We start from the raw sequence: 23,135 nt of genomic DNA, 5'->3' as shown, positions 1-23,135 counted from the left end.
ATGCAAAGCAACAAGTGGGATTAAAGAAATAACTGAAAATTACGATAAAGAACTGGAGAAACATGCTAAATCTGTTCAACATGCAACTGCTAATAGTAAAAATGATGAGATCGAAATAATTGAAGAATTGCTGAGAGTAAAACCCTTCGATTCGATACCTGATAGATTTCATGCAAGCTTTTGCAATATAAAGAGTAATCCACTACGCTATTTAAATGTGAGTGACTTTCATAAATGGCTTGATAATCATAAAAATGAAATAGGTATTTATCAGTAAAATATTCTTACACACAATGTGTTATATATATATACATTATTAGAATGTGAATATGCATAAAAACATAAACTTTTTATTGCAAGCTGGACTTTAAAAAATATTGCTGATATAGGATGTCTAAAATATCTTTACAGATAAATGTTGTTTGACCCCATCAAAAATCTTATTTGATTATAAATTTGTTGCATAATCAAACTAGCTATCTAGAGTATATATATAGACAATCTGCTTCACAAAAATTCTAATGGTCCAACCTTACCAATAAAAAATGTTTTCAACAAAATAAAAGAAGAAATAAAAACTATATATATTATTTATATACTTATAGATTCAAATATTTTCTGATGACATCAAAAATTTTTGTCGAATACCTTTCATCCCAAACATCAAATTTATGCAATAAATCACGTTCACAAGTTATTAAATGAAAATTGTTGGAAATTTTTCCAATAACATCATGTGTCAAATTAAACTCAAATGTTAATAAATGAGAGTCTTCTTCCTTTTCAACATTAATCATTTCTAGCTCTAAACGTATTGATTCTCTATCAATATCTGACATTTGTATATGATGAACAGGAGAAAAATCTTCAGTTGTCGTAGGATTACAGTTTTCACAACAATTGTCTTGTGTTTCGCATTTAAAACTGAAGTATTTGAGCAATGATTTTCTGAGACAATCAGTCTCTTGACAATATTTTTTAATTGATTCATCCATTTTTAAATTATTTTTACTGATGTCAGAGTTGTTGTAGTACAATATGGCATTTGATTGTGCACCATTTCTCCCTGCACGTCCAATTTCTTGTATATAACTTTCCAGTTTTGATGGGGGAGAAATATGAATAATGTTAGTAACCTGAGGTACATTAACACCCATACCAAAAGCAGTGGTTGCAAATACTACCCTTATTCGAGAGTTTAAGGATTTCAATTCTTCCAAAATATCTTCTTTCATACACGAAGTGGTTGATGCATGAAATTGAGCATACAATTTAGCTCTTGGAGTTATCTCGTTTTCACAGAAGGGATTTTCAATAACCATGTCAAAAAGTTTATATGCATATCCACAATATTTTAAACCCATATATATAATTGTGATAGGGTAATCTTGTCTTGTTTCGTTTAATTTTGTTGCTATTGGTAATAGAATTTGTTCATAACTTTTTACACCATAGTTGTTTGGAAGTCGTTTTTTTACACTTAGAAACACATTTCTACGATTTGGTGAGGCTTTTACAATTTTGCAGTTCTGTAGAGATAAGTCTTTTATAATTTTGAAAATCATTTTATCTCCCGCAGTTGCGGTTAATGCAAGCATAGGGCGATCTTGAAAGATGGTGTTTAAGACAACCAAATCTTGAAAGCTTTTTCTAAATTCCAGTCCCCTGAAACGATATAAAAACATAATATATATATATACCTAAATATGTAAATTATAGTATATACATAGTAACAAAAAGAGTATATATATACATTTATATTTTTAGCTGATAGTTTTTGTACATTTTGTAGCTAGCTATATATAAACTTTACTTACCACAATTCCACACAATGTGCCTCGTCTACTACACATGCAACAACATTATCCTGATAAATTTTTGATTTTAGTAAATTTCTTCCTGTGTGTGACAAAAATGCTTCTGGATGTCCAAATAAAAAATCAATATCTCCATTTTTTATTTCATGTGAAACTTTGAAATTTGGTTCGACAGGATCTTCCGTATTCAAATGTGCAAAAAGATCTTCTGTACATTCTTCCCTTTCATAAGTAAGTGTAGCAACTTCTACACCTCTTTGGCTCAAAATTTTTTGTTGATCCTCAATGATAGCGTTGAGAGGGCTAACAACAATCACTATGTTTCTTTTCTTCTGTAAAGGCATTACAAAAGGAAGTAACTGGTACAAAATGGATTTCCCATATCCAGTAGGCAAAACCGCAAGAGTATCGTTTCCATTAATTAGTTGTTCAAAGCAAATGATTTGTTTGGGCTTTAACACAAAATTTGGGTCAAAACCTTTCTCTAGAGCAAGTCGAAGTTTGGAAAAAAGTTGTATTATATTTTCCATCTTGTTAGCCAGCTAACTAAATTTTTACTCGCCATATGCTTGTTTTTATGCTCAGTTACCTTCCTATATCCCTTCCGTAAAATCTGGACAAGCAAGACAAACGGCTCTTTCAAAAATACCCACTATAGGTGGGTATTTTGACCGGCCAGTCCCAGAGCTACTTCTTTCGCGCCAGCCACATATCAGAAAGAGAAAAAGAAGCCCTGGGAACGAGATTGAGGGCTTCTTTAATTTCGGAAGCCACGCGAAGCAGGAAAGATCAAAGCGAGGTACTTGACAATTTCTTCTATCGTTGCAAGCAATAATACAACCTAGTGCTGAGAAATTGCCTGTTTTGCCGTTTACGCCTATTTTTTTGTCTTACAAATTTTAACTGGGTTCCTTCTTAAGTTTACATGACAAAAACAATTGAATTTCCAAGACTAATTTATTTCCCAATTATCTTAATAAACAAATTTGCAGATGGTTTCTAAAATCTAAACAAAGCTAGTGTTTAAACATTACATTCAAAGAGACATATTTATATTTATACATATTTATTATATCTTTTTTACATTGAACTCTTCTCATATAAACTCACTACAAAGAACGACAAATTTGTTCGATATAAAGGATATAACGTCGCAGAGAGCAACTGTCTCAATATGTTCTCCAAGGTGCTATTTGCATGACAGTGACTTTTATTTGAAAGAAGCCATTCGTTAGAGCACCTGCAGGTAATCATTCTTCGAGGGTCCTGGATTACTTTTATTTTTGGGTGGCAAAATTAAATTGTGCGAATCCTTGCTCTTAGGCAGTGAAATGGTACGGGTAGATGAAGGGGTACTTCTTTTGAGGGAGGGAGTGCTTTTCAAAAATTTAAAAGTCGCATAAAGTGACCAGGATATAAGTTGAAATCAGATGTTATGTTACCTTTGTTGCTAAAAAGAAAGGTTACAGAATTTTTAAAAAAAATTGTTGACTACAGTTCTTAAAATTTTCGGGAAAAATTTATTCTATGTGTAAACCCTACGTTAATATTTACAATAAATCAGCTTTTATGAGAACGGTGTCCCCCTCGTAAGAAACTTTTGATTTTGGAGCGCGCTTAATTCCAGCTAACGCTCTATAAAGAACTTCAATTATCCTAAATCCAGATGCATTTTGTTAAGTAAAGAAAAAAGGAGGACAAAAAATCAGTTATACACAAAATAACGAATTTGAAAAATATTTACTTTCTAATACAAAGCTTGTCACTATTAGCAACCAATAATTACAAAAAAACAAAAACAACCTAAAACACAGGTATTGCATCTCTATCTTTGTGCTCTAAATCATCGTCTACCGTCAGAAAAGCCTAGTAAAAACAGAAAAAATGTGTAACATTTGTTGTCAACGGACGAACGGAAGAACGAACGAACGAACGGAACGGAACGGAACGGAACGGAACGGTACGGAACGAACGAACGAACGAACGAACGAGCGAACGAACGAACGAACGAACGAACGAACGAACGAACGAACGAACGAACGAACGAACGAACGAACGAACGAACGAACGAACGAACGAACGAACGAACGAACGAACGAACGAACGAACGAACGAACGAACGAACGAACGAACGAACGAACGAACGAAGCTAATATGGTCTTACCACGAATGAAAAGAACAAAGCTGTAGCGGACAAGAAATGCCATAAATCATGATCGTCGTAGAAACCCACAAGCTTACAATCAGCATTACCTTCTCGTGATTGTGCAGGGCTTGTCTGAAACAATAAAATAAATCAATAAATAAATAAATACGCTAGAAAAACAAACAACAAACCAGATAACCAAAGAAACATGCATGCATGCATACCTGCCAATCTGTTAGTCCTTTCACAAAAAAATAAAGAGACACACCCCATGTTACTATTGACAACACAACGCAAAAAAATGGTAGCAACATTATCTTCTCTCGGTTGCGTAACTACATATATAAAGAAAATTCAACATTACTCTACTTAAACACAGTGATAAATTACCGTGCTTTTAAGCTATATTTTTCTAGTTGAGAAAATATGCAAACGATTAAATAACCATATTACAAAAACGTGAAAGACTTTTAACAAGAAATGAACCATCATAAAGAAAACAAAAAACGTACTTTCATAATGAATTCAACAAGAAACGTACCTTCATAATGACATAGAAAGCTACATACAGCAAACCATTGCATATGATAATTCCAAGAAGATATGTCGCAAAATCTTTCGGTACATTCACCAAACCATTTATTGACCTAAAGAATCGCTGAAAATTTAACGCAACAGTTCTCTGCAGTATATAAAGCTGAGCTGTGATGATAAGGAAAGCACTTACAACGCCCAGTTGACGATATTAAAGATGAGAAGCAGCAAAAATCTAACCTGAAATAAAAAACAGACTAGTCACAAAACACACTCTTCTGTGACTGTATATACATGTGTATGTGACACCCAACAATTTATAAGTCACTTTTAAAAACAATAAAAAACTTCAGCCTTCGATTTTGATTTTACAGCATGCATTGTTAAATTGGAAATATGCTTAAAATTGTATTGTCCTTTCCAAAATCTTTCTGTACATAAGTGTTTTGCTAAAAATTCTAAAACCACCATATGTACCTTAGCAGAAGGAACATTTGTGAGAAGAAATGGATTATTTCTGCTCAATTTTTCGCAATTTTGGGTCCTATTCGATTGAACATCAAAATTAAATTCCGTGTTTACATTTGAAAAAGCGTTTCAAATGTAAACTTTAATTTCGCATATCTTCATACAACCTTTCAATTGCAAAAAAAATTTTTCCCGCAATTTTTTCAAGGAATACAAAAAATAAATTCCAATATAAACTTGATCACTATAAAACAATAAAAAATAAAAGCTTAAAATAAACAAATTTACACATAAGTAGCGCAAAATTTATAATTAGGACTAAACAATTTTTTGACCTAAACAGTATGTATTCTAAAGTGTTACGTACCTTATATATAGGTTGCGAACACCATGACCGCCATCGAGTTGCTAACCAATGAATTTTAAATGCTAAAAGCAAACGTAAGAACATTCTGATATGGTAGTGAACTGTGACTTTTGATTGGAAATATCATGTGTTAAAAGGATGTACCTGTTTTGACGCGGCCCAAGTAATATATTTGACATGAGAGGTACAAACAAGATACGCAGTGAAAAATCATAAAAATCACCCAAAACTGCCATGAACGAAATATCTAAAATAAAAATAATAAATAATAAAAAATAGATACAACTCCTTGTTCTTAAAAAATGTTTACAAATGATGCGATCATTAATATTTATGTTGTAGATGACAATTTACTGATTAGTATTCGAATAAGTAGCAGGTAACCTTGTAGTTCCTCTATATGTTTACAAAGATTTTACTGTTACCTGCCATTTCAAGGTATGGAGTAATAAGCAAAAATTAAGGAGGCCTGGATGAGTGCTTATTTTCCATGTTAATCAATTCAATTTTTTAATATCAGAAAATATCATAGTTTGTTATACTTAACTAGATCTTAATATTTATTTAGCATAATAAAATCGACAAATCTTTGAACGTGAACATAGTGAGAAAGAAAAGATGTTTGCAATAAGATGTAAAAATACTTTTTTAAAGATATTTAAGCTACCTCTTAGTACATGTTGAGCCCTATTTCTCTGTCAATTTAAAGTCAAATTTAAGATAGCAAAAAATAATTTTCGCCAAATATGTTGCCACGTACACACACTTTTTTATGAACAACACAAAACGCTGAATGCAAGTTGCTTTGTTTATTGAAACATCTGAGCCTCGTGTTATACTTATAAGATGTTCCTTATGAAAAAATTATAATTTAAGGAAGATAAAAAATAATTTTTAAAAGTTTTCGCGATGTAGAAATGTTTTATGCTTTTAGCGTTAATTTACAACAGGGGCAAAGAAAAAATTGTCAATTGAAAAAACACCCCCCCCCCCTTTGTTTTTCACTTTGTATTGATAAACGCAACAGACAGCATATCATACTTACTACGCCAATAACAGCAGTGAAAATGACAGCAGCAAAACCAGCGAACGCGTAATGCCCATTTAAAAATACATCATGATGGCGAGTTTGATACAGACGAAGACAGCCAAGAATGCCAATGATGTACATAAAAGCAGTGTCTGAAAGAAATAATTTTTAGACGATTTACATAAAAGCAGTGTCTGAAAGAAATAATTTTTATACGATTTACATAAAAGCAGTGTCTGAAAGAAATAACTTTAACACAGTCTACAAATAAGTAGTGTCTGAAAGAAATAATTTTTACACGATTTACATAAAAGCAGTGTCTGAAAGAAATAATTTTTATACGATTTACATAAAAGCAGTGTCTGAAAGAAATAATTTTTACACAGTCTACAAATAAGTAGTGTCTGAAAGATATAATTTTTACACATCTACAAATAAGTAGTGTCTGAAAGAAATAATTTTTTAAACGATTTACATAAAAGCAGTGTCTGAAAGAAATAATTTTTACACAGTCTACAAATAAGCAGTGTCTGAAAGATATAATTTTTACACATCTACAAATAAGTAGTGTCTGAAAGAAATAATTTTTTAAACGATCTACAAATAAGTAGTGTCTGAAAGAAATAATTTTTTAAACGATCTACGAAAAGCAGTGCCTGAGAGAAATAATTCTTTAAACGATCTACGAAAAGCAGTGTCTGAGAGAAATAATTCTTTAAACGATCTACGAAAAGCAGTGCCTGAGAGAAATAATTCTTTAAACGATCTACGAAAAGCAGTGTCTGAGAGAAATAATTCTTTAAACGATCTACGAAAAGCAGTGTCTGAGAGAAATAATTCTTTAAACGATCTACGAAAAGCAGTGCCTGAGAGAAATAATTCTTTAAACGATCTACGAAAAGCAGTGTCTGAAAGAAATAATTTTTACACGATCTGCATAAAAGTAATGTCTGAAATAAATAATTCTTTAAACGATCTACGAAAGACAGTGCCTCACAGAAATAATTTTTACGCGATCTGCATAAAAGCAGTGTCTGAAAGAATTCTAACGATCTATGAAAGAAATAATTTTTGTGTGTAAATCTTTAAAGTTTAATTCGTAATACTTACCAAATTGAAAATTGGAATAATTGGGACAAACGTGATAGCATGCACTCATAACGCCTTCCATAAACAATGCATAACCTGAAAAAGAATTTTAATATTAAATTGCTAGCACAGGAGAAGTTTTATTAACATTGATTAAAAATATAGCTTTTAATCTCACCCATTGCATACATGATACCATAATGACGTGGGATTCCGCATCTCTAGGGAAAAATAAACACGACATCAAAAACGATGGAAAAGACTGTGAAAGCAGAACTATAACGACTATAGAGTGAAATTTATATTGGTTCATAAAAATTAAAACTAATAAAAGTTTACTTTTTCGTTTTCTGGATCCTTAACATACATCTGTTTTGATAAACGATCCCTAAAAAAAAAGGTTTAATACACAACTATCCAAATATGTAGATCTATCTGCGATTTGAAGAAGTTTTAAAGAAGTTATCTTAAAATTTGAAAAGTAAATTTTTTTAAGGATAACTAAATTAATATTCCTGCAACAAAAATGTTTAATAAAATTATTTATCATTTTATTTTTTTTAAAAAAAGCGTACAGAAAGTGAAGGGAAGCATGTTAGAAAACTCCAAAGCCGAAACACTGGTAAAAATTATTTTTTATCTTTTTAAACTATAAAATACTTTTTTATAAGGAACATCTTATAAGTACAACACGAGGCTCAGATGTTTCAATAAACAAAGGAACTTGCATTCAACGTTTTGTGTTGTTCATAAAAAAGTGTGTGTACGTGGCAACATATTTGGCGAAAACTCTTTTTTTGCAATCTTAAATTTCGTTGTAATGATAATAATAATTAATAATAATAAAAATAGTAATTATTTGAAGCATTGTAATAATGGACATGGTTTTAAGATCCTTTAGGTTGATTTCAACATGTTTTGTGAAGGTCCAATAGACAACATGTTGTCCATGCAGACACTAAGAATTTATTTTATTCCAAGGAGTTGCGAACAATTTATCATTTTTGAAATATACGATGACGTAATCTTAAATCAAGGCATTTCTTATTCAAACCGTGTCCTAATGAGATATTGAACATTTTTATCACCTTCATCACGTTCGAAAAGTATGGGTTTTTTGCAAAATAGGAACTTGTGATATATATATCAGAACAATTGTACCAACAAGTATTCCCAGCAAAAATATCAACAATAACTTTTATCCATCCTTCAATATTACACCGGTGGAAAGGGATAAAAGCAAACAATGCGAACTTCTAATTCACCTTCTCATCACTAGAAACACAAACAACAATCCAAGCATCATGTAGCCAACATTACTGTAGATGTTATTGAATGCACTGAAATATAAAGTAGACAAATAAATAAGAACAAGTATAAAATACGATATTATTTGATTTATTATAAACATAGATTTCTTCAATTCACCATCCAAATTTCAGGCAAGCTTAATTTGAATATTTGAATTCTTTTTAGTAGCTGAAGAAGATACTGTCTAACCTTATCCAAGCTAAAACTCTATTGTCTTATGCCTAACACACGTTCATATCTTCCACTTAAAGTTAAGAAATTACCCTGCGAAAACCACATGCACTTGGAGTTAGTCCAATCGAGACGAAATGGAAATTACACAATGCACTTCAAGGCAGTTCCTTCGAAACAAAGTGAAATTACGCATGCAGTTCAACTTTCTACTTGATAATTCGTAAATTTACTTTCAACGGTGGCCTGTGGACCGAATTTTTTGTGTTCGTCACTTTTATGCCAAAACCGCATTTCATTTTGTGGTGAAAATGAAAAATGTCACACTGACCTCTTACTTAATCCTTAAATTTGAAGCAAACACATAGACACTGCAGAAATATATAAAAACACTGTCCCTATATAAAAACACTGCATCCAGATGAAGATGTATGTAACCTGACAAGATGATATGGTCGTGCACAGAAGAAGTTGTAATAACATATATCTTGATCTCCACTAGTGTTGACAACACGTTGATATGTCAATACCAACTGTATGACAGGTAGTGCATAAAATACTGACACTGTCAATAAATTCCTATAAAACAAAAGACATAGAAAAAGAAAGTTATTTTTCTTACCGTATATATGTTAAAACCATGTACTATAGAATACAAAATATCATACAAAAACTTTTAAAACAACTGGTTTAGATAAAAGTTGGTTCTTTTTCAAAATTCGGAAGGTGATGCACTTAGTGTTAATTTTAATACAACTCCCTTGTTTCTGCTATATTCATAGCTCTTCAGTAAAAATATGTGTATATAATATATATATAAAAATATGTATATATGTATTTTATCTTAAATAGGATAATAGTTAATCTTTCATAAAGTAGATGAAATCAGGCTGTAAAATTCATAACATTTTTATCTTCACTTCAGAAGAATGTTTTATACAAAGTGGAATATTCTAAGATTCTGGTTGTCTGGCAAAGCATACTTTAGTGTCAAAAGTAAAAATTAATTTTACTTTTAAACAGCAGAAAAATTCGCCATCGAATTAAAATACTAAAATCGTTTTGCTCGGAATATTCGCCCCTAGTAAGCCTTAGGCTACACACACCCTTTAATCAGAAATTGCTGTGTGTAATACATAACTGAATGTTGGACAGGAACATCACAGTTATTTAATTTAAAATTTGCTTTTAACTTTTGCATAACCAGAAAAAAAAAGTGATTACATTTTTGCAGTAATGGTATAATAGTTTAGCTCAAAATATTGACTTTGGTTAAAAAGAAAAATCGATACAATTTTTTGGATAATATACTATTAATACAGTATTACCCTAGACTCTTTTGACAAAAGGACAGGATAAAATTGTTTCATATCAGCTTTCGCTAAGCTTTATAATCGAAACCGAAAATCAAACATCCAGGCTATTGTTATCCTACATTGCAACATATAATGTTACCAATTCCAGTTGAAAATCAGTTAATTGAGTAGTCAATTTCGTGAATATATCAATCTGAAATTTGACTAGGGGTATATTGTAGTGTTTAATTTCGTTTAAATTAAAACTTTCGTTTCAGTTTTATTTTAAATAGCACAAGAAATTTTTATACCATCATTCTTTGATAAAATGATATACAACTGGCTGATTAACGAAGGAATACTACGAGGAAAATACACAAATATAGAAATAAAGTAAAAAACATACCAATAATAAACGTTAAATTTTTTTGAAAGTTTTTTATACGGCTTCTTTGAGAGATCCGATAGAAATAGGTTGGGCTAAGAAGATAAATAGGGTGTTACTTAAAGCAGTTGAAAAGAACTAAAAAGCAAAGCACATGAAGGCCACGCAACTCAAAATTGACCTTCCACAATATTCAGAAAGGGTGGGAAATTTAAAAGTTCTTTCTCATTTACCTATATAGGCTGTTTCTATACTAGATTCACTTAATGCCTTAGATTACCTGATTACATTCAAACTTAATATGTATGAATTGTTGCTGGAGTCAGCAGGGACATTTTTTTCATATTTTAGGACGTGCAATGTATGCATTTGAAAATGTTGTGCTTCCACAGCCTACAAACTGCTGAGAATCCGTGAGTTGGTTTTGTAAATTCGTAAAATGGGAAAAAATGCCATCTATAATAACTAGTCATTTAGGTCCATTAGAAAAATCCACTTAGGCAAACAAACAATGAAAAAGATTCTGCATTTAAATTTTAATGATGTCAGCATTGATTAAAGTTTTTTAGAAAAATGGCACGTTATCTGTATTGTATAGAACCTGAAATGCTAATTAAAATAATATAAAGATTGAGAAGATGAAGGTTTTAAATATTTTGCTGACGTCAGCAAGAAGGACACGCCAAAATAGCACAATGTTTTTTTAAAAAAATTGTATGGCTGTTGCCGTTAACATGTGGATCTTATCGAGGTTTAAACGTTCTTCGATGACGATATCAACCCCTTTATTTCGAAACGGATTTGGGGATTAAGTTTTAGGAAACTTACTCAGTTTAGCCCAAGGTTGTCCCTAGTTATCCACAGGGTGAAAAATAAATAAAATAAAACAAATGAATACAAACCTTTAGTCGGTATACATCTTTGGTTCGATCAATATCGTCCAGATAATCAAATCCATCATCTTCATCTGCTTCATTGTTACTGGTGACAGGAGGCAATTCTCCTAAATGATAAACAGCAATTATAAATTTATTATCATACGTACTTCTGATTTTGTCTGTCTGTGTGTAAAAATGTCACAGACACACGAAAAAAGAAATTTTATATATATTTTATCCACTTTGTTGCAGCAAATTTTAAGGACAGGCAAACCAGTGGATTCTTTTCATAGGCTAACAAAAAACTGTCTGTCTGTCTGTAAGATGGGGCAATTTTGTGTTAAGAAAGAATGGAATATTTTTTCCACAATAGCAAAAGGCAATATTATAGTATCCTGTCATGCAAAATGTAGTCATAGCTCCTTTGGCCTTACCACAAAGTTAACAAAAACGCAGTGGTACAATTTATGGTATATTTGAATATAAACTCTCGCAGAGATTGTGTCCCGTTCCTTAAATGAGTGCTATATGCAGCTTTAGTCAATCGTACCATATTTGATGAACCATTGCAAGACTATATGTAAATGCTAAAAGTTGTAAAACTAAAACAAAATGATCTGTTGATGTGGTGTTTTAATACGACAAAACTTGCTATAAACTGCTTGACTTGAATTTTTTGCTCACAACTTATTTTGGAATTTTAACAGAAATTAAACCCTAAATTAAAATTGTGAGGGCACAGTTCTTGTAATGGCGGGTTGGGACAGACGTAGGAGGAACCTGAATTTTTTTAATTAAACCGAAGATGTAAAAAAGTGTTTTGTTATTTTTAAAAAAGCCTGTTTCCCAAAAAGGTGTTAGGGTGAATGTGTCACATGCTTGATCTACACTCCACCCTGCTGCTTCAAATAATTTTTTAGCTTTAGTGGAAGCATAACTTGTCTGTAAATTGTTAACTAACGTCTAAGTTTTAAAAATATTACTGCTTATCTGTTCAGTCGTTGTCATTGTCATTGAATGATATAAATATAATCATGTCATGAAAAAGCGAGTTCTAGGCTACGTTTCGACAGATACAGCTGTCATCGACGGGTCATGATCGTAATCATCTTTGGCTATTTATTATTTGAAGAGATAATTAGAAAATCGAAATTAACCAATCAGATCACAGCAGTTGAAGTAATTAACTTTTTTTTTGGACCCAGATGGAAGCAATAGATTGATTAAAATCTTTCCTTTTTCTAAAAGTTCGTTTTTTGTTACGTTTGTCCCGAACCATTTTTTTTTTCCACTTTTTCCTAAATGTTCGCTTTACGAAGTCCGGGTAACCATATTTCTGGAAGTTGATAGGAAATACTATTGACATGAGTATTTTTGTCTACACTATTTATGGTTTCTTTTAATTCTCTTGCTGTTCAACCAGACTCTTGGTCTATGATCTTTTTATTGTCCCAGTCAATAACACGATCATTCTTCCAGCTATGGTCCGCAATCTCATTTTTGTCTGCATGCGCTCTTTTGTGTTCCTGCACACGTTGTTTAAAGGAGAGGCGAACAAGAAACTATTTTGTGGCAGCCAAAAAATAAATTTTAAGCGAGAGAAAAATATATATATAGATTTCTAAATCCTAAAATCTGTTAATATAACTACTATAATACCAAATAAAAAACTATATTTCACGACTAACTACCTATATATCTTTCTAACAACATTTGTATAGAAATTCCATGGCTGTATGGGGTGAAAACAAGTAGTTTTTTAATGTACGTTTTGGAAAACATAAAAAAAACATCTTTTACTTGAGATAACCAAGAATATTTTACGTACTTATAGTAGTAACAGCTTTTTAAAACCTTTATTTAAACTTCTCTGAACTAAAGAAATATCCGTCATAACCAACAACAATATTTTTTAATGTTTTGAGTCCCTTTTCCACAACACACTACCAACTTCGAACGATAAAGTTTGTTATGAGATGGCTCCAAATTTGAATAAATATACAGACCGGAAACCTTCAATAACAAATCGAACGTGCAATATGGTGGCTTCATCTTTCTTCCTTGGCTATTTACTTTCTTTATCTTTACTCCCTATTTTATTCGCAAGCTAAGTAGTACAAAGTAATAAAAATATGTTCTTTATATATTGTTTAACATGTTTTCTATTTTGATCTTCAACTTTTTCTTGTTAAATCACTGTGTACATTGACTCTGTGATCATCACGATGAAGAGAAACATATCCTATTGTTTTTTTAATTTAGCCCAATTCCCCACGAAGTATGTTACTTGTCCCTGGTATATATGACATAAACACTGTAGCTACTGGTTCATTTTCCGCCTCTACCCTGTCACTGCTCTTATCAGTCCTGTTCCTGATTTTCCTCTCAACCTTTTAATGGGCTATCTCGAGTAATGTCTAAGTATTGTTTTAATCGCATTATTGTCACGGTAAAAACCTTATTGTAACCTCTGGTTGTTTTGATTTCATACATTGTTATTTACAGTGTAACAGAAGCCTAATAAGTTATTATGGTTATATCACTATCCAATATCAGTATTGTTTTGAATTGGACTCACTAGGGACATACATAACAATCAATTTAGACAAATTATGATTAGAAACAAACAAGCACATGTTAGAATAATCCTAAAATGCAATAGTACCTGATGTAGCTGCAGAACCATATGAGTGACTGTCACTATGCACCGGAGTGTGCAACAAACGCGATTGCTCTCCGTCGTTAATGCTATTTGAATCGGTAGCTGCAAAAAGACAATTACAGTATATTTTTATTATACTATGTCGCAAAACAAGTTAAGTTGGCATAAGATTTAAAGAAAGAAAATCAGCAAATTTTTTGTAAAAAGAAATATACATCTACCTTTAACATTTTTCGGGAATAAAAAATTGTAAAAAGATTTTCCGCCGTCTTCTGCCCTAAACAACACAAATAACAAAAAATTTTTAAAACATTATAAAATGGATTATACCAGGCCAACAGCTATGTCTAAGTTTGTACTTTTTTAAATTCTAGTATTAGCTTTCTCTAGAGTTTGTTCTAGATCCCTTAAGCTGACTGTATTTGAAAAAATGGCTAAATTATTTAACAGGGTGTAATTCAGAGCTTTGAAATGGTGAATTATAGACTCCAATTAGGACTAGTAAAAGGAAGTCCTTAACAATGATTCACAGTGGGAAAATAATTTTATCTTCTTACATTCCTTCCCCCTTTCCCTAACTTTCCTCATAGACATAGCGGGTGAGCCTTAAAGTTTTTCTAAATATTTCCGAAACGGTAGCCGTGATGGTAAAATTGGACTTTTTGATTTTTTTGTGAAAGAAAATTTTGTGAAAACCATTTTGTCAATAACTTTTTTTAGTAGAGAAAATATAATCAAATCAAGAAATTTCATGTTGGAAGCTGATGATGAAATTTACATAGGAGATGGAGTATAGCAGTGATTCATGATATTTCCTTAGACATTATAACTGTCCCTGATAGTGCTCCCTAACAGCTACCATTAAACCACGTGTCGAGATAGACACAACTTTATGCAGAGTTAGGAAGCTTTGAAACGCAGGTGTTGCCAGACTGCCACAAAATAACTGTAAATCAAAATTGAATGAGGCACCTATAGGATAGGTTGTTGTAAATGTTCCTGTCCAAGAATTATACAATGAAATGCAGTCTTTACAGAAGGAGTAAGCACCAACACTGTATTTAGGACAACATACGCCTTTCTGAGTCAAAATCTAACCTGACAGCGGTTTTGAAATCTAATGCCTTTCTGAGTCGAAATCTAACCTGACAGCGGTTTTGAAATCTAATGCCTTTCTGAGTCGAAATCTAACCTGACAGCGGTTTTGAAATCTAATGCCTTTCTGAGTCAAAATCTAACCTGACAGCGGTTTTGAAATCTAATGCCTTTCTGAGTCGAAATCTAACCTGACAGCGGTTTTGAAATCTAATGCCTTTCTGAGTCAAAATCTAACCTGACAGCGGTTTTGAAATCTATCATTTTCGTTAGTAAAAATAACATTGAGAAAAAGTTTAAAATCAAAATTCTTTCCAGTCAGCACGTTATCAAATGATGAAAAAAGTGGTTTACTTTTAAACACACCTGCCTACTAATTCCCCCACATTATTTTGTAATTTATAAAGATTGTCTCTCCTGATAAGCAATCAAGGCTACTATGAGTTATATTTGATTTTTTGAGCTATGTGAGTTATGCTTTGATTTTTATATTCAAGTTCCACTGGGAAGCCCTGGGACAAGAATTTTAAATACAGGGTGGTTTGAAATATTAGCAAAGTCTGTCTTATAAAAAAGGGCCATATTCTAAAGTGACCAAACATAGCTACACCACCACAAATAGTGAGACAATAGCCTCAACTCGTGATTTCTAGTTTGGGATACTGAGAACCCCAGATTACATAGTTGTACCCAGTGATCAGTATTTAAACACTCACATGCACCATGATACAACAAGGACAACAAATGCAACCACGTAAAACATTCCAAAGAAAAGTAGCGGAGCAACTACAGGTCCCACATACTCATCAACTGAAAAAGAAAATTGTGAAATTGTGAAAACGTGCAAATTAAGGAGCATAAAAAAGTAATTCAATGGTGTATTGGTATTAGTTTGATTGTTCTTAAGGACCAACTAGTAATTTGTAAATTTGTTTCTAAAGCATAGGCTACATATTGAAAAAAGCCTAAACATTTACCATAAAGCAAAAATTTACTCTAGTAAGCGTACTACAATTTTGAAAATCAGCTTGTTGCTATTTCATGCAAGTAAAATATTTTGATCTATTTTTCTTATCCGGCATTTAATTTGTAGCAAAATAGAAAGTACCAGCAGCTTACTCTTTGGAAGAACAACAACAGTAATTTTGACAACTTTAACTCGATCATCTCCAGTAATGATGCTACCACCTTTCTCTAAAATAAAAGGAACTGCATGATATGCATTCCAGTTATTAGCAGGTTAACAAACCTCGCAAAAATTCTTTAACAGTATTTAACAGAAAAATAAATTTAGTTGGATCCCCTTTTTAGGATTTAAAAAAGAGTGATTTTTATATTGGTACAACCAAAATTTAAAGATTTATGGAAAAGGAAAAAATAAGTGCTGGCAATTAAATTTGGCCATGTTAAGCTATGTGACAATTGTGCAGCTCGCTCAGCCACCTGACAAAAAATCATTTTCCATTCCCATGTTAAGTCAAAAACAATTATTATAAATTTTTTATGAGTTTAACTTGCATAATATTTAAAATAAGTCTAAAGTATATCAAGTTCCAAAATCACATACTTGAACGAAATTGAGAATCTTCATCCAGGTGACTATTTGATGGAGCAAAAGGATTAATTCTTCCACTTTGGTATTTACAATCTTTATCGGAATCTTTTACCACCACTCCGATGTAGAACATTCCACCTTCAATTTTGTTGCTCTAATCATAACAATGAGAAGTAAATAAAGAAAAAAAATATATCTTTTACATTATAAAGACACTCTTAATAATAAGTTAATGGCTAGTTGTATTAACATTGTTAGTCTTCTTTTCACTGTTTCTCTATAATGATAGCCGTCGTCTGTCTGTTTCGGAAACACAAAATGCGGTATATATAGGACCACGGGTTGACAACTACTATTTAATATTTGTGCTGTTAATGTGACTGATCCCATAACTGATTTTTAATTCTACACTAGATCTACCGGTGGACATAGTCAGATTAACTCTAAGGGGTGTATTAATGTAGAAGTTAAACACTAAAGAGGTTTCTACATGTGTTTATCATGAGTTTATTAAAAAAAAGAAATGTATGTTGTTACCAAAATCTGGGTTTTTGACATATGAGATATACTATCATATTAAAGTAAACTTAGGTCAGCATTAGATTCATAACATTTCGTAAACATGTTACAGTAAACAGTAAGGTCAAAAGTTGGATAGCTCGATAAACCCTAACTGAAATGTCTTAAATATGTATAAACAACAACAAACCTCGACAGTTATTCCAGCCTTAGTGGTCATTGTAGCAAAAACACCAGAATATTTCCCTCTTGTTTGTGTTACTGTAGGACACTAAAATAAAAATGTGTGAATTAAAGTTATGCATGGGAACTATCACAAAAAAAGGAGATATTCAACAATTTTAGCCTTGCTACCTTGAAGCAAAACAATTTTTATGAATGAATTGAATAGGCCAGAAATATTGAAAATATGTAAAATAATGAAAAATAAAAAAAATAACAAATGAAAGATAATAATAGAGGTTGTTGCAGAATAAAAGCATTCTTAAAATTTTTATTTGAAAGAATATACATGGTAATTTAGGCACTAGCCACCTTGAATTTCGGGGTAGAGAAATGGGTTACGTTTTCAATAATAAAACCTTAGAGTTACTTTCAGGAAATTACATGGTATTTTTAGCACTGGGCACCTTGATTTTGGTTGGAGAAATGGGTTACATTTTCACAAAAATACCTTGGAATTTCTTTCCGGAATTTATTTGGGATTTTTAGAACTGGCCACCTTGATTTTTGGGTTGGTAAATGGGTTACATTTTGATAAAAAATACCTTGGTGTTTTGTACTACCAATACTCCACATGTTTTACTGTCAGATTCTGCTTTTACTAGCACTCTTTCTTGATGTGGTTTAAACTTGTAGCGAAGAAACTAGAATAAGAATCGTTAGAAAAAAATAATAAAAAGTAATGTTTATGTGATTGTTAGTTTAAAAAATAAATATTACTATTAAAATGACTCAGGACTTTGTGCATTGGTGTATAAGTTACCGTGCACATTAGTGCATGTCAATTTTAATACACACAAATAGGAATGTAATTTTGTAACTCTTGCAGATCATTCATGCTTACACAAATTACTTTTTTAACATTGTTTTTAACAATGGTACAAAAATGTAACTTTAATTTACTATGTTACTTGTATGGTTCACAAAATAAGCAAATAAAAAAATGTTCTCTCGACACAAGCTTAAAGTTGACTCCATATGTTTAAAATTTAATACTGATATGTCAAAGATTCTTAAAATAGTTTTCTAATCATAATAGTTTTATAATAAAATACTTTTATAACCAGTGGCATGGTCTATTGAAGGAAATTTTTTTATGTGTGCTATTAAATCTACCATGAATGCAATTTATGAAGGTCTGTGACTGATTAAAAACGCTGTACAATTATTAAAAACACAAACTTTACTCAGGACACGTTCGGGTTAAAACAAGTATTTGTTTATTTTTTAAGGTGTTTGTTGATGGTTGTTTATTACAAATGTTTGTTATCTTGTATTTTGAGAAGAAAAAAAATTCTTTAAGTTAACATACAGAAGAACAAAAAAATTATTTTTTAAAATTCACTTTGCAACAGAGAATACAGGAAAATAACCCTGTACATTATCATTTTTTTTCACAATAAATATAAATCGTAACAGTCTTCTATGACTTTGAAACTAATTTTTGAAGAATTTGAAATAAATGGCTGTTTTTGACAGCATACCATAGCCATTAAGCATGGGCGTTAAATTGAGGTTTCACCCTGGGCTAAAATTTGAACAATCAATAAATATTAGGAGTATAACAGGTCTCATTCTCAAAGATAATAAAACAGGCACGGGAAAGACAAATTGTAAACTTATTTAAAAATCCTTTAAATGTGCAAATTATCAATCAATTACATGGGTACATACTCAAATTTCAAATTTGCGCAACCATTGTAAAAGGAAAAGCCCACAAAAATACATTCTGCTAAAATCAAACTAAACTTGCAACAGGTTTTATTAACACTTTTATTTGATACATGCAAAACTTACCATTGGTTCAGCAGGATTAGCACTTATTTCTTTAGGCTCGTTATCACTAAAAAATAAATATATATTACATTACATAAGTGAAGCTACATACATCTTCTTTCAGTTAACAAAACGAATTTTGAAAATCACATTAATTTTTTTAGCTGTGGCAAATTAAAGAAAACTAATTTGAGAAAGATGTATTACTGAGTACTTGTTTGTATTAGAAAACCTTTTTATACTTATATGCAACTATATAATATTCAACAGAAACAACAATATTTTTTCGTTTCATGATAACAAAATTAGTATATATAGAAACTTACGTCAAAATAACCTTACTCTCTTTGTATACAACAAACGTGAAACTAAGTCCATTTTTGTTAGCAGTTGACACATCAAGATAGAAATCATATTTTGGTTTAGTTGCACTTTGACTTAAAGCTGGACAGAGAGTCTGACTCACATGATTGTATTTTCGTCTATAATAGAACATTAAATAACAAAAGTGAGAAACATTAAAGTTAAATTCAATTTATTTAAAAAAGAACCTAAACAAAAACAGAGAACGTATATGTTACTCTGTTTAAAATTAAAGTACTGAAGTAACTCAACAAAGTCTCACCTTTCGATCAAGCCCTCACCTTACAAATTATTTCTTGGGTAAAAGTGACCAGCATCAAATAAGCCTACCCATGGGGGTTACCAGGGTTAAGCACAGTACTTGTTTGAAAAAACAAATTGGCTAACTCTAACACATTTTTTATCAGTAACTACCATAGCACTGACTGACAACCATTTTTATGACTATTAGGATATATCAATGTTTAAACTTTAAAACTTTTCTGTTAGTAATTTTTTCTTCACTATTTTTTCTTACAATTTGTCGAAAAAATCAATACATATAGGTCGTGTGGTAAAACAAATAGTTCAGAATTATGGTCTTTGAAGTTATGAACATATTAAATCCTCTCTTCAAATTTGCCTCACAACCAAATTCATCTATAGTATAATAACATATACGCCTTTCTGTCTGTCACACAAAATGGTAGCAGCAGCTTCTTTGATCTTGCTTAGTCCTTCAAAAACCAGGGGTTTTGGAATATTTTGTTTTTTTTAAATTCCAGTATGCTATTTAGCCAGCTAGCCTTATTTATTGCTAACCTTTTGGAGCTGTTATTCAGTTAGTTAGGTATAAGAGCCCCTTAACCTAGCCAAAATTATTTATTTCCATGTTTGGGTTTGTGGCTATCCAGCTAGCTAGCTTTTTATTTATATCTGGCTTCAAAGTGAAAGCAGCCCAACGCAGTTTAGCGACACCAATGCTAAATGCAGTAAGGTAGCTATACCTTTTACTATTGTCATGAAACCTTATTCTACAAATAAAATTGCTGACTTATGTTTTTTTTGGTAAAGGGTATTACGCCTATACGGATATCAAGATGATTTACCTATATTAAGCGCTTAACCTGGTGTCATGATTAATTTTTGAATTTTCACTGGAACTTTTTCCGCAAAATAAAACAAGATTGCAAGACTGTTTTTGCATTAACAGGGTAAAAAAATGTTGTAAAATGTGTTTTTATTTTTAAATTTTTGCAAAGATTTTTTTTTGTTTTTGAACTTTACCAGGAACATTTTCCGACAAATAAAAAAGCTTGGCCAGCTGTTTTGCTAGGACAAGTTAACAATGGGTTGTAAACTGGTTTTTTTTAATTCAGCTAAATGTGCAGTAAAGTTTTTGTTTAAAAAATACTTTATCCCTAATACCTGAAACACGGTAATGTTGTCTGCCCTTCACTTCATTTACGACATACTGCATATATGTACTACAGCGCTCCACCTGAATCTATATACTTGTAGCTTAAGGTGGCGTTTCGACGCTGGTTCCTCCAGCTAGTTTCTGACAAATAAGCCCACTCAGCTTAATCAGGCATTTAAAATTTCTTCCATTAGTCAGTAAAAAACTTTTTCCCTAAAAATGTAATCGACTCAAATTTTTAAAAAAGAACACTTTAGGATGACTGCCATCACCCCACAAAGGTTGAAAGTCCCTATGCTAACCATGAAGGTAACATAAAATAGACCAACTATAGGATTGCTACACATTTAATTCTATGAAGAGGCGGATTTTTTAAAACAACTACAGGCAACAAAGATACTATAAGAGAACGTCTGATAATAGCGGAATTGTTTTTATAAATAATCATATTTCAAAGAATAATTAACATTTAAAGGTTTTCAAAGATTGCAACACACCCTGAACTTACCTTATATCGCAGTTTAAAAAAAAACTTTTATAAAGGAATTGGAACCACATGCTAAGATCATATTTAAAAATATACACAAACCCTTCAGTGGTCATCGGGACAGTCCATGATGAAATGCCTCCTCTCATTCTAGCAACAAGTAATAATGGTGTATCAACTGATGCTTCACTACTGTTCACTGATACTCGGATGATCTACAAAGCAATGCAGAACTTGTACACAAAACGTGTGACAGTTTCACTAATTTTATTTGTAGCCAACTATTGGTTGAATTCTGTAAAATCCAATATTGTTTATACCGCTAAGGTTAAATGACAATTATCAGGGCTTCTTGTGTAAGTAGGAAGATCTGTCAAATAGGTTCAATGGGATGGGTTAGTAGGCTGGAAATCAATAGCAGATGTAAAAGCATATAGCTATATATAATGAACAAATACAATTCACATTGTGTGTATTTAAAAAAAGAGTCGGCCACATACCGAGTCGGCCGGCAGCGTTGTTACATTGAAAAAATAAGTACGTTCATTTCCATCAGCAACTGTACCATTGCAGGGGACTTCTAATTCGCATGCTGCTCTAGTATCATTTCCAACATGGTATTGACAAAAACATCTTGATATATATTGAAGTAATAGCAGAAAAAATGGTGTATAGAGTATTTTTATAAGCATTGCTAAAACCATCAATGTTTTTTGTCCCCAAGAACAAAGATTATGTGCAGATAGTATTATTTTCCATTGTAATTATTACATATTATTTTTTTTTAGTTATTATCTGAGCATCTACAAAAAAGTAAGAAGATAATAATTCAATACAAATTCTCAGAAATTAAAAGAAAAGTTTAAGATGATATTGTATGTATATATATATACATTGAACTACTAGTTTTAGTTTAATTGATCGTTCGTAACCTTAGGACTTGTCTGTTGGCCTGCAGTAAAATAATCATAGTATACAGAATATGTGAAACTATATAATATGTAGAACTTTTTACATGATTACAGAATACCACCACAAATCTCTTTTCTGTTATGTTTATAAATGCCATGCATTTTTTAAAAAAAATATGCAATTTTAGTATAAATTCACAAAAATTAATATGCTGCACATTTTTCCATGCAAAATAATCGAATTACAACTTATATCCTTTCATAACGTTCACACAAATAAGGTATCACATAATCAAACAACATAAACCTAGGGGCCTAAGGTTAAGGAGCATTTGATTTAAAGTAAAAGGATTTGTTTGCACTTACTAAAATATCTTTTTCTAAATAACAGATTTACAAATTTAGAAAGGTAGAAATATGTCAGTGATACTACAAAACTAGACAAGTTTATTCAATCCTACTTTCTTAAAGAAACTATATTGTTCTTGATTAGTGTTCTAAAATACGGAAGAAGAAAAACAACCGCATCAAAATTGAGCAAGTGCACTACATGTAAATAATTATCACACTATAAATAGACCTCCACGTTAAAAATATAAATACACAAATTATGCATTAAAAATAGTCAGTACAAAATGAATTCATGCGATTAAGT

General features: G+C 31.4%; 2 protein-coding genes across 2 annotated transcripts; both read right to left on the bottom strand.

Moving 5' to 3' along the window:
* Positions 1–599: 599 nt before the first annotated feature.
* On the bottom strand, positions 600–2,537 carry LOC130623477 (uncharacterized). The gene is made up of 2 exons (XM_057438969.1): positions 1,818–2,537; positions 600–1,665 (listed from the first exon to the last, which is right to left on the bottom strand). The coding sequence occupies exons 1-2, from the start codon at positions 2,345–2,347 to the stop codon at positions 600–602; spliced, it is 1,596 nt and encodes a 531-aa protein (XP_057294952.1). The 5' UTR covers positions 2,348–2,537.
* Positions 2,538–2,760: 223 nt separating this feature from the next.
* Positions 2,761–22,398, bottom strand: LOC130623475 (SID1 transmembrane family member 1-like). Its single transcript, XM_057438968.1, has 26 exons — positions 22,070–22,398; positions 21,672–21,784; positions 19,647–19,802; positions 19,342–19,387; positions 18,090–18,188; positions 17,513–17,593; positions 16,816–16,957; positions 16,368–16,442; positions 15,965–16,058; positions 14,375–14,430; positions 14,157–14,255; positions 11,516–11,616; positions 10,635–10,708; positions 9,372–9,512; positions 8,717–8,791; positions 7,791–7,839; positions 7,630–7,672; positions 7,473–7,547; positions 6,378–6,514; positions 5,477–5,579; positions 5,333–5,394; positions 4,691–4,737; positions 4,505–4,610; positions 4,188–4,298; positions 3,982–4,095; positions 2,761–3,683 (listed from the first exon to the last, which is right to left on the bottom strand). The coding sequence occupies exons 1-26, from the start codon at positions 22,271–22,273 to the stop codon at positions 3,621–3,623; spliced, it is 2,466 nt and encodes an 821-aa protein (XP_057294951.1). The 5' UTR covers positions 22,274–22,398; the 3' UTR covers positions 2,761–3,620.
* Between the last annotated feature and the right edge of the window lie 737 nt (positions 22,399–23,135).

Source organism: Hydractinia symbiolongicarpus, chromosome 13, assembly GCF_029227915.1.
Source record: "Hydractinia symbiolongicarpus strain clone_291-10 chromosome 13, HSymV2.1, whole genome shotgun sequence".
In the NCBI taxonomy this organism is placed as follows: domain Eukaryota; kingdom Metazoa; phylum Cnidaria; class Hydrozoa; order Anthoathecata; family Hydractiniidae; genus Hydractinia; species Hydractinia symbiolongicarpus.
The sequence above is the reverse complement of the archived record's forward strand: the minus strand, read 5'-3'. Positions and strand labels throughout refer to the sequence as shown.